The 17,145-nt window shown below is 47.7% G+C and overlaps 1 protein-coding gene across 4 annotated transcripts in view; it reads right to left on the bottom strand.

The window, feature by feature from the left end:
* The window catches only part of DGKD (diacylglycerol kinase delta), a 110,219-nt gene extending 93,294 nt beyond the window's left edge, over window positions 1-16,925 (bottom strand). For all 4 annotated transcript variants that reach the window (XR_011565950.1, XM_070786916.1, XM_070786919.1 and 1 more), the window contains exon 1: window positions 16,740-16,925. Coding sequence is in view for 3 of the 4 variants with exons in the window: in XM_070786916.1 (XP_070643017.1) it covers window positions 16,740-16,895 (156 nt within the window). In the remaining variant the exon portion in view is untranslated. The remainder of the gene's footprint in view (window positions 1-16,739) is intronic.
* Window positions 16,926-17,145: the final 220 nt, after the last annotated feature.

The following is a 17,145-nucleotide window of genomic DNA, read 5'->3' as shown; positions in this document are numbered from 1 at the left end:
GGAGCTGGTTGGCGGGTGCCAGAGGCTGAGGAGGAAGGGGAGTGACTTCTTAATGGGGACGGGGTTTCAAAGTGGGGGATAAGAAAGTCTTAGAACTGAACTTAACGCCAATGAATTATACATTCCAAACAATAAATTTTTTTAAAAAGAAGGAAAGATAAAGAGAGGGACCCTTTCCCATCTTGCCCCCAGGACAAACAAAAGCACTGTCCATCCTGGAGGCTGAGGTGCACCTCGCCATGGTGGAGCCAGGGAGCCAGGCTCAGGAAAACCGCCACAGCCAAGGGCCCTTCACCTTCAGACACGGAAGAGCAGAGCCAGCCTGATGAGGGTGACGGCAGGCGAGCCAAAACGTCCCCGCTCAGACCGATGGGGTGGGGGGATGTCACGGACCCGGGGCCAGTCTCAATGGGACTCACGTTTCTCCCAGGGCCAAGCACTCGGCTAACAGCAGTTCCAACCTGAAGACCGGCAAACAACAGTCAAGATCATTATGTCAAAACCAAAACAAAACAAAAACAAAAACGATCATTACATCAAAACCAAAACAAAAACCAAAACCAAAAAAATGGAGGTGGGAGTTTGAAGATATACCATACAGCACATACATAAATCTGAAATTAATTATCACAGAAAACAGAGGACCATTTTAGAAAATACATGCTTCCTGTAAAAAGATTACAGGAAGACAAGGCCTCTACTGAAAATTTTTAAAAAATTTTAAAGAACAGGGAGCACCAAGAAGAACAGGATGAAACGAAAAGATAACCAGCTAAGATACAGGCCATGACCAGGACAGGGAGCAAACACAATCACACCATAGCGGAATTAAAATTCACACAGAAGGGGCTACAGGGGAAATGCATGCTGCAGAAGGCACCCTGTGTCCTGAGGGGGCACAGGGCAGAACTGAGACTGAGATGCCCACAGAAGGCTGTGGGCTCAGTGGAGAGGAGAAATCCTCATGGGCAGAGTGGTGAAGGGACAGATTCTCTTAGCTACAGAGAGTAAGAACACCCAGAAGGAACACCAAGTAAATGGAGATGCAATCATCAGAGGTAGAGAAGACAAAGCTTCCCCTCTCATTTATTAATACTGCCCAAAACAGAAAGCAAAGAGCTGCCAGTCTGACACGCTGAAGTCACCGGGGAATGCCTGTCCTAGACACAGGCGGAAGCACAGCATCACACAGGCCATCCCCTCTGCCTGCAACCCCACCTCTGGAGGGGCTCCAGCCTGATGATCCAAAGACAGGTCCTGACACCGCAAGCAAGCGCTCAGACACCAAAGGGCCAGCTGGAAGGAGCTCTCCTGGGGAAATGGGGACTTATACAACTGATTATAAATAAAAAGTTATGAATCCACAGTGGCAACTCCCCCTCTCCCAGCAGAGAGAGAGAGAAAGGGGAAAAAACTCATTTGCCTCCACTAGGGATGACTATCCTACCAAATCCTTACTTTGAAAATTAGTCATTACACAGGGAGAATCCAGCAATTACCCTGCTTTGGCAGGCAGAACTGCAGTTCCCCCCCAGCCAAAGCGGGAAGAATTTACAGAATAACCAACAGATAACTGTGGAAGAGACCACAGAAAGCTGAAGGATGGTGGCAGGTCCATTTTTCAAACTCTCTTAATAAAATTGATCCAGGCAAGTTATTATGCATAAATGCTGAAAACCATTTGGCAAAAAGGTTTTGGATAAAAGGATTATTTGCAGTGTCCAGGAATCACCTCACAAGTACCTCCTAACCACAAAGAAGGAAATTCGCATTGCCAGTAGACACATCCAGCATCTCCACAGAAACCAGAGACACAGCAGAGACCACCCGCCAGCCAGGACGCGGAGCATCCCACACCTAGGTTATCTGTCCAAAATGCCAACCCGAATAGGACTGAGTCTTCAAACTGAGTCTTACAGCAAATACAGAGCATAAAAGAACGACACAAAAAAAACCCATGAGGAAACAATCATACAAACCCAGAAACAGACTTTACAAGACAACTGCCTTGTCTCTTCCAAAAGTCAGTGTTGTGGAGGGGAGGGGCGCGGAGGGGCTGTTGAAGGCAGCTGTTCTAGATTAAGAGAATAAAGAGATCCAGCTACCAAATGCAGTGCATGAATTTTGATTGGCACCTGGTTCCCAAAAGGGAGGCTATAAAAGACATTTTTGGCTCAACTGGGGAAATCTAAAAAAGATATAGATATTAGAAGACTACAATTAATATCTTAGGTGAAATAACGGTATATAGGAAAATGTCCTTATTTTTAGGAGTCCTTATTAGTAAGAGATTAGGTGTAATAATCAATGACAGACTTTATTTTTGGGGGCTCCAAAATCACTGCAGATGGTGACTGCAGCCATAAAATTAAAAGATGTTTGCTCCTTGGAAGAAAACTTACGACCAATCTAGCTGCTAAGTCACTTCAGTCGTGTCTGACTCTGTGGGACCCCACAGACCACAGCCCACCAGGCTCCTCTGTCTCTGGGATTCTCCAGGCAAGAACACTGGAGTGGGTTGCCATTTCCTTCTCCAATGCATGAAAGTGAAAAGTGAAAGTGAAGTCGCTCAGTCGTGCCCGACTCCTAGCGACCCCATGGACTGCAGCCTACCAGGCTCCTCCGTCCATGGGATTTTCCAGGCAAGAGTACTGGAGTGGGTTGCCATTGCCTTCCCTGGTGACCAATCTAGACAGCATATTAAAAAGCAGAGACATTACTTTGCCAACAAACGCCCGCCTAGTCAAAGCTATGGTTTTTCCAGTAGTCAGGTATGGATGTGAGAGTTAGACTGTGAAAAAAGCTGAGCACCGAAGAATTGATGCTTTTAAACTGTGGTGTTGGAGAAGACTCTTGAAGAGTCCCTTGGACTGTAAGGAGATCCAACCATTCCATCCTAAAAGAGATCAGTCCTGAATATTCATTGGAAGGACTGATGCTGAAGCTGAAACTCCAATACTTTGGCCACCTGATGTGAAGAGCTGACTCATCTGAAAAGACCCTGATGCTGGGAAAGATGGAAGGTGGGAGAAGAAGGGGACGAGAGAGGATGAGATGGTTGGATGGCGTCCCCTGATGCTGGGAAAGATGGAAGGTGGGAGAAGAAGGGGACGACAGAGGATGAGATGGTTGGATGGCGTTCCCTGATGCTGGGAAAGATGGAAGGTGGGAGAAGAAGGGGACGACAGAGGATGAGATGGTTGGATGGCATCACTGACTCAATGGACATGTGTTTGAGTAAACTCCGGGAGATGTGATGGACAGGGAGGGCTCGCATGCTGCAGTCCATGGGGTCGCAAAGAGTCGGACACAACTGAGCAACTGAACTGACTGAACTGAACTGAGGTGTAATAATGGACCACATAGGAAATGAAATGTCATTTTTAGAAGATACACACGGAGCTATTTAGGGATACACTGCCAGGATGCCTACAAATGGTTTAGTAAATCATTTATTTATATTTAATACATACAGATAAAAGCATATTTGGCAGTGTTACCAATTACTGAATCTTGATACTAAGTATATTAAGTATATGCTGTATTGCTATTCTTTTTAATTTTTCCCAATCAAAAAATTAAAGAGCTTTCTTTACAAAGAAAGGTATTCTTCACAGAATATAGGGTACAACCATTACACAGGATAAGAGAAAAGAGATTTTAATAGCATGGGTAAATGCTCATAACATTAAGTGAATATTTACATATAGTTTCAAGTAAATTAAACGTATCCAGACAAAGAGTTCAGAAGGAAATTACCAAAGTGACCATAAAGCTGGTGCTGGTGGCCCTGCAGGTGCTGAAAGCACTGACTGACTTTCCTCCTTGCCCCCCGCCCAGCTCGCCCCCCGTTCTCCCACGCCGGGCCCTCCTCCTCCACTCACCCCCAGACCCGCCGGGCCCCCTCCTCTACCCCCGTTCTCCTCCGGCTCAGGCCTCCTTTCCGCATGGCTGCTGGAGGGCTGGAGGGAGCTCGGCAGAAGAGGCGCAATCCGGAAGCGAGGGGACCCAGGCAGCTTCATGGCACACCACCGAGCTGCTCTGTGTCCCGAGTCTGCGAAACTGGCACAGAGGAGAACAACAGGGTCCCGGATGCCACCGCGGCAGGGCTCAGTGGGGCCGAGTCCCCAGAGCTGGTCCTCACCCACAGCTCCTGGGCAGGCATGTGCACCACAAGCCTCCTCCTCCCCAGAGCCCACCGAGCCATCAGCGAGGCATCCCTGTCACAGCCAGCCAGTTCTCTCATCACCACTACCCCATCCCCGGCCCAAGCAACCATCATCTCGCACCACAGGGGTCAGGCCACGGAGCCGGGCGCAACACAGCCTGAGCCACAGGGTCAGAGGCCTCACCCCTTCCCAAGATCTCACAGCAACAGCGTCCCAGTATCCCAGAGCTCCCCGCGTGGTCTCCTACCCAGCTCCCAATCCCACAGCACAATCAGGGCTCCGCAACCCACGCCAGCTTTCTATCAGCCTCTTGACTTCCCCAAGCTCCTGCTGGCTACAGGGCCTCTGCACATCTCTCTGGCCAACTACCTCCTCCTCATTCTTTATCTTTTTTTTTTTTTTTAATATTTTTCAGTACAGCACAGAGAATACAGTCAATATTCCGTAATAATTTTAAATGGAGTATGTGAAAGTCACTCAGTAGTGTCTGACTCTTTGTGACCCCATGGACTATACATATATACACAGTCCGTGGAGTTCTCCAGGCCAGAATACTGGAGTGGGTAGCCTTTCCCTTCTCCAGGGGATCTTCCCAACCCAGGGATCGAACTCAAGTCTCCCGCATTGCAACCGGATTCTTTACCAGCTGAGCCACCAAGGAAGCCCAAGAATACTGGAATGGGTAGCCTATCCCTTCTCCAGGGGATCTTCCCAACCGAGGAATCAAACCAGGGTCTCCTGCATTGCAGGTGGATTCTTTACCAACTGAGCCATCAGGGAAACTGTTTAATGGAGTACAATCTATAAAAACATTGAATCACCAGGTCATACACCAGAAACTAATACAATATTGTAGATCAACTATACTTCAATTCAAAAATAATTTGGGGACTTCCCTGGGGGTCCAGTGGTTAAGACTCTGCACTTCCAATGCAGGGAGCAAGAGTTCAATCCCTGGTCAGGGAACTAAGATTCCACATGTGGCACCGCCAAAAAAAAAAAAAAAAAACTATTAAAAATATTTTTCATTAAAAATAGCAAAAATAAAATCCAAAAATATATACATTATCACAAACTGAGAACCCAACTAACCACCACCTAAGTCAAGAAACAGCACTATCGGCCCTGGGGACGCCCCCTTCTCTCAAGGACCATGCAGTCACCACCCACCTCTTCCCGCCCCACCCCTGCCCAGACTTCTCTGGGAAGCAGCTAAATGGGCAGCCTAAACACCTATCTATCCTATCTGTTCTGAACCAGATGTAAATGGAATCATACAGAATGCACTACTTGACGTCTGGCTTTTTTGGCCAGACAGTATTAATGCTGTGATTAATCCTTAAATCAGCAGGTAGCAGCAGTACACTTTCACTGATGGACAGCACTGCTGGGAAGGACACACTGTCATTCACCAGTTCTACCGCTGACAGCCACTTGGGTGGCTTCCACGTTTGAGTTGGCACAAATAATGTGCGTGAGTGCTGTGTGCTAAGTCACTTCAGTTGTGTCTGACTCTTTGCGACCCCATGGACTGCACCCCGCCAGGCTCCTCTGTCCATTGGATTCTCCAGGCAGGAATGCTGGAGTGGGCTGCCATTCCCTTCTCCAGGGCATCTTCCTGACCCAGGGATGGAACCTCGGTCTCCTGCATTGCAGGCAGAGTCCTTACCGTCTAAGCCACCAGGGAAACCAGTATCAATGATACACCAGGAATATTCTTGCACATGCCTCTTGGAGTACAAGTGCTTACATAAGCTATTAGATACATATCCAGAAGTAGAACTGCTGAAACACAGGGTATGCATGTCTTCAACTTTAAAAGTGAGTGAAGTGAAAGTTGTGTTTCACTCTTTGAGACCCCATGGGCTATACAGTCCACAGAATTCTCCAGGCCAGAATACTAGACTGGGTGGCCATTCCCTTCTCCAGGGGATCTTCCCAACCCAGGGATCAAACCCAGGTCTCCGGCATTGCAGGCAGATTCTTTACCAGCTGAGCCACAAGGGAAGCCCAAGAATACTGGAGAGGGTAGCCTATCCCTTCTCCAGCGGATCTTCCTGACCCAGGAATCGAACCAGGATCTCCTGCATTGCAGGCGTATTCTTTACCAACTGAACTATGAGGGAAGCCCAACTTTTAAAGTCAACTTTAAAAGATACTGCTAAACTATCTTCTAAAGTAGTGCTACCAACTTAATATTCCCACCAACAGTATATGAGCATTCCCTTCCCAAGATCCTTCCTAACACCTGGAAGAGACACCATATGGAAGATATATACAGGGCAAGGTATTAGGGGTGGGAAGGGGGCATATCCACGCCTTCTCTGGGTGTACCACCCTCCCGGCATATTAATGCATTCCCCAACCCAGAATCTCCCCAAATCTCCTTGTTAAAACGAGTTTTTATAACTCAAAATCTCCAGTCCCACTTGGTCCTGGGAAGTTGGACAATAAGACTGAAAGGTCTTAGGTCTAACTTATCTGGTCTTTATAAGCATAAAGTGAAAGTAAAGTTGTGTCCAACTCTGCGACTCTGCGGACTATAGCCCACCAGGCTTCTCCATCCATGGAATTTTCCAGGCGTGAGTACTGGAGTGGGTTGCCGTTTCCTTCTCCCAGGGGATCTTCCCGACCCAAGGATTGAACCCGGGTCTCCCACATTGCAGGCAGACGCTTTACCATCTGAGCCACCAGGGAATCTCCTATCAGCATAAATTCAGGTGTAAATAAATAAATTCAGGATCTTCCCCGACCCAGGGGTTCCAAGGTTGCCCACGATCAAATCCAGCCCAGCACCTATTTTTGTAAAGAACACAGCCATGCCCATGTCACCTCTAGCTGCTTTTACTCTACAATGCAGAGCTGAGTATCTGCCACAGAAAGGGTATATGGCCACAAAGCCTTAAATACTTTCTATGTGGCCCTTTAGGGAAAGCTTGCTGACATCTCTCTCTCCCCTTTCCAATTTGAGTAGGAATGAATGTTGAGTGTTTATCAAGATGTTTTTCCTGCATTTGCTACCACAGGTATTAGCCTCAGGCTGTAATCCTCCCCTTCCCTTGAGGGAACATAGCTGAGAAGTGTTATCCCTGACTTACAGGAAACCACCAGAAGGGAAAAAAACAAGAGCCCACCAGGACTGGTTAGAACAGCCAGGCCAAAGATGGCGGGAAGCCATACAAGTAAATTTTCAAATTTACTTGCATAAAGTTGTTTATAATACCTGCCTACTCTTTTTAATATCTGTAAGATTTTTGGTGACGTCCCTTTTTCATTCCTAACATTGCTTATTTGCCTTCTGTATTTTTCCTTGATTAATCCTGCTGGGGTTCATCAATTTCATCACATTTTTTTTCCTACCAAAGAATCAACTTTTGCCTTTGTTGATCCTTTCCAGTGAATGCTTTTCATTTCCTTGGATTCTGCTCTTCATTTCTGCCTTCCTTTTGAGTCTAACATGTTGCTACTTCTCTTCTAACCACCCGACACACAGCCTGGCTCCTGGATTTTCAGCAGTCTTCCTCTGGTAACAAGTACATTTAAAGCTATAAACCTCGCTCTAAACCTGACTTCAGCTGTATCCCATTAGTTACATTGATATATTTTTGCTACCTTTCAGCTAAAGATATTTTCTAGCTTTGACTCATAATGTTATTTAGAAACAAATTTCTAAATTTCCAGATACACGGGGTTTTCTTTTTATTGATTTCTAGCTTAATTCCACTATTGTTAGAGAATGCCACAGTCTATATAATTTCAGTCCTTTTTAAAGTTGTTGAGAACTGCCTGTGGCTAGAACATAGTAGACTCTGACCAATACGTCTTGGGTTTTTAAAAGAATTTCGATTCTGCAATTAACTGTTCGGTAGTGTTCTCTATACGTCCAGTAAGTCAAGTTTAGTAATTGGTTGCCCAATTTTTCTGTATTTTTACAAATTTTTGTCTGCTTACCATAACCATCTGAAACAGGTCTGTTTAAAATATTCCACTATGGGGACTTCCCTGGTGGCCCAGTGGTTAAGAGTCTGCCTTGCAGTACAGGGGACTCAGGTTTGATCCCTGGCCCGGGAACTAAGCTCCCACGTGCCACAGAGCAGCTAAGCCAGTGCGCCACAACCAGAGAGTCCATGGGCCGCAAAGCAAGATCCCACGTACCACAGCCAAGATGTGACACAGCTGAATTAAAAAAAAAAAAAAAAAAAACCCACTAGGATCATAGATTTGTTTTATGTCCATAAGCCAGTATTAATTTTTCTTCTAAAAATTTTTAAATTACACTATAGATATATACAGATTTTAAATTATATCTGAAATAAATCTTTCATCTTTTATCAGTATTACATCTTTATCTCTAATAATAAATTCTTCCTTCAAAGACTATTTTGTCTGACATTAAAACACTGTGGCAACTTTCTTTTGGTTGGTGTGTGCACGGTATTTTTTGTCCCATCCTTTGACTCTCAATCTTTTTATATCCTTTTGTTTTAAATATGTTTCTTCTAAATAACCTGGTCTGCTTTTGCTTTCTTACCTGCGACAATCTTGACTTTCAACTGAAACAATCAAGCTCACTTACATCACATGATCACTGATACACAGGGATTTAAGCCTACCCGTTCACTGTCTGCTTTCGCCCTGTTCCACTCATTCAACGTTCCCTTTTCTCCCCCCCTTTAAAAAAAAAAATTATTATTGAATTATAGTTGATTTATAGTGTTGTGTTACTCTGCTATACAGCAAAGTGATTCTGTTATAAATATTCTCTTTCATCGTGGTTTACCATGGCATATCCCTGTGCTATACAACAGGACCTTGCTGTTTATCCCCAGTACGTTGCACCTGCAAACTCCAGATTCCCAATCCTTTCCTTTCCCTTTGTCTCCTTTTCTGCCTTCTTTCAGATTTGGAATTTCTTTTATTCAATTTTTCTTGCCTTTCTGCTTAAATAGCACATCACCCTTCGCAATTTCGTGACTGCTGCACAGATTACAATATGTATTCCTGACTTGTCTAATATTAATTGGCTCTTTTTTCTTTTTCCTGAAAATTCAAGGAAAACTTTCAACAGTTTTATCCCACGTACCTTCTTTCTGACTTGCATGCCACTGCTATGTATTTTAATTCTACATATATTTTAAACCCAAAGATATTATTAATTTTAACAGGTGATCATTCAGTGTTTCCCACACTGGGCCCTTTTTGTAGCTCTTCATTCCTTGCTGAAACACTAACCTTTCACCAAGGACCATCTTCCTTTGGCCAGACACAAACAAAAACCCCACTTGACATTTCTTTCATTATCGGTCTGCGCACAAAAAAACTGACTCTGTTTATTTGAAGATGTCTTCACTTTGGCTTTATTTTCTGAAGGATCTTTTGACTGAGTAAGAATTCAGGTTAGCAGTAAGTTTCTTTCAGCACTTAAATTTCTCCTGCTTCCATGGTTTCTGTTAAGAACACAGCTGTCAACCTAACTGCTGCTCTTCTGAGGATAATCTGTCTCTAGTTGCTTTCAAGTCTCTTCTTCATCAGTAACCAGCAGTTTTATTATGAAGTGATAGGTGTGGTTTTCTTTGTGTTCACAGGGCTAGTGAATCTGTGGGTGGTGTCTTTTAATAGTTTCAGGAAGTTCTCAGGCATTATCTTTACAACTGTTGTTTCTCCCCAATTTTCTCATAAAAGACCTTTTCACTGTTATCTCTGACTCCTGCCCTATCTGCTAATTTCTCCTTTTTTTTTTTTAATGTCTCCAGGATTTCTAGTGGGTATTTTCTTTTGAGCTGTCTTCTGGGCCACTAAATTCCTCCTTCAGCCATGTCTATTCCACCCTTCCTTTGAGAATTTAACTCCGATTGTTACATTTTCCAGTTTTAGAATTTTCATTTGGTTCCTTCTTAGTTTCCAGTTCTCTGCCAAAATTCTCAATCTGGCCTTTATCTCCTTAAACATAGTAAGCACAGTTATTTTTAAATCTGTGATGTCTAGAGTCCCTGTTCATCTGTCTCTATAGCCTGCTGTTTCTGTGGGTTTTAATTCATGCGGCCTTACCCACCGTGTGTCTGTCCTTCACTGAACACGGAGCAGTGAATTTACAGACGGCTTGTGAAAATAACTGGAGGCCTGGGCGTCGCCGCCCTAAGAAGGACTGCAGCTTCTTCTGCTGAAGACAGCAGCGCTCTGACCCGACATGATGTGCATCAGGGCTGCAGCCCCCTGGAAGTCCTAATTCTAACCCTCCTTACTCCTAGGAAGCGGCTTTTCGGGATTCCAGACCAAGTGAAGAGAGTTCACCCGCCACTGCCGCCTCCTGATAGAGCCTAATTCCTCAGCTCCCGAGACATGTCTGACTGCCTCCCAGAGCTCTGCCCCACCCCCTCCCCGGCGTGCCCTTCAGAGTCGGTATATGCCCTCTGTCAGTCTCCGGGGGCTGCCCCATAACCAAGGCCCCAGACTGGGAGGCTTAAACCCAGGGCAGGAGGCTGGACGTCCGGAGGCAAGGTATCAGCAGGGCCATACTCCCTCCAAGGATCCAGGAGGGATTACATCTATTAACACAACCTCTTCTAACGACCCCACCTGGTCCCTAATTTGTGAAAACACAGCTCAAAATCGTGAGCTGTTTTCCCATGGCCATTTCCCTGTATGCGCCTTTGGGTCCAAATCTTCCTCCTCTTTCTTTTACAGAGTGAGCAGACGTTTGATTTAGAGTCCACTCATCACCTAAAGAGCCCTACAGTCACTGTGCGGTTATCCTACTAAAGTCTGTCTTCAGACTATTAGCTCTGGGAGTGTTTTTTTGCCGTTCAGGAAGGTACCCCAAGTGCCCAGCACACTGAACAAAGTTAAAGTCTCCGCTACTGGCTGAGCTAAACCAAATCTGTGAAATCAGGAAAATAACACCTAGCCCGTGGTGTGCCCACTAGGATTCAGGAAGTTACCAATTTTTTAAAAAGATATTCACTGTTAATTGTCCACCAGATACGTTTTTATTTGCTATTCTGGGTGTGAGAGATGAAGATGCACCCAGGTCAGCCTGAGCTGGCGGAGGAGGGATTCCAGGAAATAGCTACTAATCAAGATATAAAAAGTGGACAATCAGAAAGACAGAAATAATCATAATAGCAACCATTTACTGAATGCTCATAATATGCAGGCACAATACTGGATCAGTATTGCACAAAGACTATTCCATTTGATTCTATGAGTTATCATTTCTATTTCACAGACCTGAGAACTATTATTATCATTGCTACTTTGCAGATATGGAAATTGAGGCTCAGGAACGCACACATGAGGTTGACTGTCACCACTGCTGACCTGAGAACTAGTATTTCCCCATTCACAGATGAAGAAGCCAGGTCTTAAGAGGTTTAGAGACTTGATTGTGATCACGTGACTCATACGGAGGCAAGCAGGATGTGAATCAACTCCATTTGACGCCACAGTTTAAACTCAAATACTGCTACATACTAGCTTTAAAAACCCTTCCACTCCACTTCACACCCACTGCTGCTGCTGCTGCTAAGTCGCTTCAGTCGTGTCCTACTCTGTGCGACCCCATAGACGGCAACCCACCAGGCTCCCCGGTCCCTGGGATTTTCCAGGCGAGAGTACTGGAGTGGGGTGCCATCGCCTTCTGTCACACCCACTAGGACAGCTATAATAAAAAGATAAAACAATTGAGGACGTGGAGAAACTGGAACCCTCATACCTTGCTGGTAAAAATGGAAAATGGTGCAGCCACTTTGGAAAACAGTCTGGCAGTTTCTCAAAGACTAAGCACAGAACTACCACGTGACCCAGGAAATCAACTCTTAGGTCTATAAAACCAGAGAGAAACATATGTCCACACAGAAATATGTCCGTGAATGTTCACAGCAGCAGCAACCAGAATAGCCAAAAAGTAGAAACAACCCTAATGTCCATCAACTGATCAATGTGAAGAAAATGCAGCACATCCATACAATGGTATATTATTCAGCAATAAAAGAAGAAGTACTGGCACGGCCCACAGCGTGGATAAATTTTGAACACATTATACTAAGTGAAAGAAGCCAGACACAGAGTGTACATACCACATACTACATTTATACAAAATGTCCAGAATCAGCAAATCTACAAAATAGAAAGCAGACTAGCAGTCGCCTAAGGCTGAGAAAGTTGGGAGGAAATGGGGAGTGAACGCTAATGGTTATGGGTTTCTTTTGGGGGTAATGAAAATGTTCTAAAATTAACTGTGGTGATGATTACACAACCGTGAATATACTAAAAACCACTGAACTGTACACTTTAAATGAGTGAGCTATATGGTATGTGAATCTTATCTTAGTGAAGCTGTTGTGTTTTACAACTTGAATGTTTTACTTAATCTCTACTAGTCTTTATTTCACAATGGAAGAAATACTGTTTTTCAATTTGAAATCAGGAATATTTAATGCACAAAGCCAAAAATGTTAACTTAAAAAAAAAAAACTATTAAGCCCTATCTGAACAGTTACCTACTCAAATTTCAGAACACCTGACAATGTGTTAGTAAATTAATTTACCAGAGTATGAGCTCCATTTTCTATTTTTCACACTAGCTATGTAATCCTAGAAAATACTGTGTACTATGGTAGGAAATGAAAAGAAGCAATGTGTTTGCTGGGGGCAGTTAAGACATATGAAAATGTGAGACATCCATGAAACGGTAAACTAATAAATGACCATCCCAAATCTCAACTTACCGTAGCTCAAATGGTAGCTCCCTGCTGGCTCAGAGGGTAAAGCAGTTATTGCAGGCAGCTGCAATACAGGAGACCCAGGTTTGATCCCTGGGTCAGAAGCTCCCTTGGAGAAGGAAATGGCAACCCACTCCAGTACTCTTCACTGGAGAATCCCATGGACGGAGGAGCCTGGTAGGCTACAGTCCACAGGGTCGCAAAGAGTCAGACACAACTGAGCAACTTCACTTCACTTCTTCACTTTTCAAACGGTAAAGGGACTTCCCTGTAGCTCAAACAGTAAAGAATCCACCTGCAATGCAGGAGACCAGGGTTCAATCCCTGGGTCAGGAATGTACCCTGGAGAAACGAATAGCAATCCACTCCAGTATTCTTGCCCGGAGAATTCCATAGACAGAGGGCTACTGTCCTTGGGGTCGCAAAGAATCGAACATAACTGAGAAACTAACACTTAACACATATGTCATTAAGGTCTTATTCCTCAAAGTCTGGTCCATGAACCAGCAGCAGCATCACCTGAGAGGTGATAAATGCAGAATCTCAACCCCCACTGCCAGACCTACTGCATTTTATCAAGATTCCCAGGGAACCGATCTACACATGAAAATGTGAGAGGAACTGTTGTAAGATACTGCCTTTTCTTTTTCCATTAAGACAGCTCTAGCTTACAACAGGACTAATATTTCAGTGCAAAAACGACACACATACAGCTCTGGTCCTGGGCCAGCTTGTCCTCGGTTCCATTCCTCACTCTTCTGCTCTATTCCAAACTGCAGAGGGGCTGAATCCCCGTGGGCTAGGTTCCCGTGCAGAACCGGGGGTGAGTCTCCAGCCACCACCAGATGGCCCACAGTGGTCCCAGCCCCCTGGCGAGAGGTAGGTGCTTCTCGGGTCTGAAACGCGGCCTCCTCCCCAGGTCCTCTGGCTCCAGGGTGGCAGTGGTTTCCCGTTTGCTGCCTCATGGCAGGGTTGTCTCACTGCCCACTGTTTGTGTTCTCAATTGTTCACCACCTATATGACCACTCCGCTACACTGAATGAACTCTCTCTGCTTCGCATCCTTAAAGTGGGTAGATCCTTTTCTGAATTTAGAATGACACCCCATACCATTCTGGATATTTCCTCTGTGCACTACGTATAGCAGAGGAATTTTCTGAATGGCTGATCTGGAGGTTGGGAGCCACTGCACACACAGCAAACCTCACATTCCATCAATCTCTAACAACACAAAAGAAAACTCAGCTTTAAGCTGTTTGTACAGCAGATGTGGCTGCATTCACAAACGCAAGTCCTCGGGGTGTATTTTTAACACTCTACCCATCACTCCTCCTCAACCAGAACAGCTGGTATAACAGCTATTGTTTTAAGGGGGCGGGCGGGGGCGGGGAGCCTCCTGAAGCACAGAATGCTGGACAAACAGTGGAATCTCTGAGAGCTCAAATCTTACTAAGCTATAAATCTATAGGTTATAGATATACATCTATAGCTATAAATCTAAGCCATAAATGATCCACTCCATACTGGGCACACGCCACGCCCAAGGACCAAGCACCAGGAGGGAACCACTCCCACCAGTACCACTGAGGGCCCTACTTGGGAGATCTTTCCAGAAGCAGACGTGACCCATCCCTCTCACGCTCTGAATGACCCTCAGTGGCTCCCTCTTGCCTAAGGCCAAAAACCCAGCTCCAGGGCTATCGTTTCAAAATCCAGCCTGATCTGCTTTTCCAGCCTCTTCTTCATTCCTCTCCATCTGACGCACTCACCTTTGACCATTCCCAGGTGTCCCTAAACCTGTAGATGTTGTTGTTCAGTCACTCAAGCCGTGTCTGAACCTTTGTTACCCCATGGACTGTAGCCCGCCAGGCTCCTCCGTCCATGGGATTTCCCAGGCAAGAATAATACTGGAGTGGGTTGCCATTTCCTTCTCCAGGGGATCTTCCCGACCCAGGGAATGAACCTGTGTCTCCTGCACCGGCAGGTGGATTCCTCATTACTGAGCCACCTGGAGCCATTCAACTACGTGGAAAGTCCTTCTTTGCCTTAATTCCTGACGAACTCTTTCCCTCGAGATCCTGCCTCCGGGGTAGTTGGATTCTCTGTCCCCCCACAGCACTGCTACATCATCCTGTCGTGCGGACATGTGTTCATCTCCTAGAGCCTGGGAACCCCCAAATGGAGAAACTGCCTTCCATCTTGGGTTCCTGACCATAATTCAGATCCAGACCCACAGTTCCTATCACTGACACCCTGGGAAAGTCACTTAACCTCTCCACCTCCAATTGTGTAAGAAGGGCATGACACTTAGATAACCAACTTGCGGTTGGCGGGGCGGGGGGGGGGCAGTTCGAGGCGTTTGGGATGGACTTGCACACACTGCTCTATTTAAAATGGATAACCAACAAGGACCTACTGTACAGCACAGGGAACTCTGTTCCCCGTTACAGGGCAGCCTGGATGCAAGGGGAATTTGAGGAAGAATGGATACATGTCTATGTATGGCTGAGTCCCTTCCTTGTTCCCCTGTAACTATCATGACATTGTTAATCGGCTATACCCCAATACAAAATAAAAAGTTTAAAATAAAATTAAAAAAAAAAAAAAAGAGAGAGAAGGGGATGACAGATAACACCCAACACAATGGGTGCTAAATGAGTTAACCCATGTCAATTGCTGTCAAGTTAACCCAAGAAAAGTTGCTGGCACGCAGTAAGCACTGGGGAATGACTACCACTATAATTATTACTTCGACTGTTAACACCTAGAACAAAGAAGGTGTTCAGTACCTACGTGCTGAATAACTGGAGCACTTCACAATAACACACACCCAGAGGTATCAGAGGCTGAGAAAAGATGATTAAGCCAGAAATGGCTCCCACGGTAAAAGTACCAGCTGAACTCGCTGGCGGCGGAGGAAAAGCGCACCGCAGCGGGATGAGCAAGTCTGCCAGCCCGGGGCTGCCCACGGACCCCGCCTGCCCTCAGCCACCTGTCCAACCACCTGCCCGAGGAAGCCGTGCGCTAACACAACAGGGCTCACCTGTTGTAGCAACCCCCCCCCCCCCCCCCACCCAGCAGTGGGCAACGGAAACCGCGAGGGGAAAACAAAGGGTGCAACTTTACTCCTGCGGAAAGGAAATGCGTCTTTCTGCAGCTAACAATCCGAGCCCGGAGTTCTCCGTGCAGAGCGAGGTGCCAAGCGGGGTGCGCAGCCAGGGACAAGCCCCTGGTCCCCAGCTCGCCCGGGGAGGGAGAGGGAGACGGTCAGAGGACGTGCATTCCTGGCCCCTTCCCGCACGAAAAACCGCGCGAGGGGAGGGGACGGAATCCACTCCCGGTTCCAACCGCGTTTCTCGCGGTGGGGGGGAGGGGAGGGGAGGGAATCACACAGGTGAGCGCAGAGCTCCCAGCGGGAACCAGCCCCCTCGGTGCTCAGAAATTCCGTGCAGAAGCCGGGGTCGGGCTGCGCTCCTCGGCGGGGCGCAGCCTGGAGCCCCCGTTTCTGGTACGCTCGCCCCCTCAGCCTGTAAGGCCTGCCCTCCGGGTGCTCGCGGCCCACCCCGCCGAGCGCCCAGCCCGCCCGGCCCCCGCGCGGCGCCCACCTGCGCCCCCCGGCCCCGGGGTCCCCGCCGCCGCCGCCCCGCCCGGGGTGGGGGTGAACGCGCTCAGCCCGGGCGCCCAGCCCCGTTACCCGACGGAGCGCGCCCCGTGTGGGCAGCAGCGCCCGGCGGGACCCTAGGCCGGGGCCGGGCTGGGCCTGGGCAGCCGCTCCGGCCGGGCTGCGGGCCTCACGGGGCTGCCGCGGCGTTGAGGGGCGCGCGCCCGGGCCGCCGCCGCCGCCGGCTCACCTTCTGGCGGATCTGGCCCGACGTGGACACCTTGCGGATGAGCTTCTGCGGGGAGCCGGGCTCCGCCTCGGGCTCGCTGTCCGACGACTCCTCGGGCGGCGGCGGCGGAGGCGGCTGCGGCGGACCCGGCTGAGGGGCGCCCGCCGCCGCCGCCATGCTGCCCGGCCAGCGCGCGCACAGCGGGCGGGGGCGGGGCCGGGGCCGGGGGCCGGGCCGGAGCGGGGGCGGGGTCTCGGGGGCGGGGCTAGGGCCGGGGCGGGGCGGGGCCGGGCCGCGCGGTCTCCAGCTCCGCCCCCTCCGCGCCCCCTGCCGGGCGCGCGCGCGCGCGCAGGGAGGACTCGCGCAGGGCTCTCGCGCCCCTTCGTCCCCACCTGTAGTGTCGGATGCCCAGAATTTAGCGTCTGCT

This window comes from Bos indicus, chromosome 3 (genome assembly GCF_029378745.1).
Source record: "Bos indicus isolate NIAB-ARS_2022 breed Sahiwal x Tharparkar chromosome 3, NIAB-ARS_B.indTharparkar_mat_pri_1.0, whole genome shotgun sequence".
Classification (NCBI taxonomy): domain Eukaryota; kingdom Metazoa; phylum Chordata; class Mammalia; order Artiodactyla; family Bovidae; genus Bos; species Bos indicus.
Note: the sequence above shows the minus strand (reverse complement) of the source record. Positions and strands in the feature narration are given on the sequence as shown.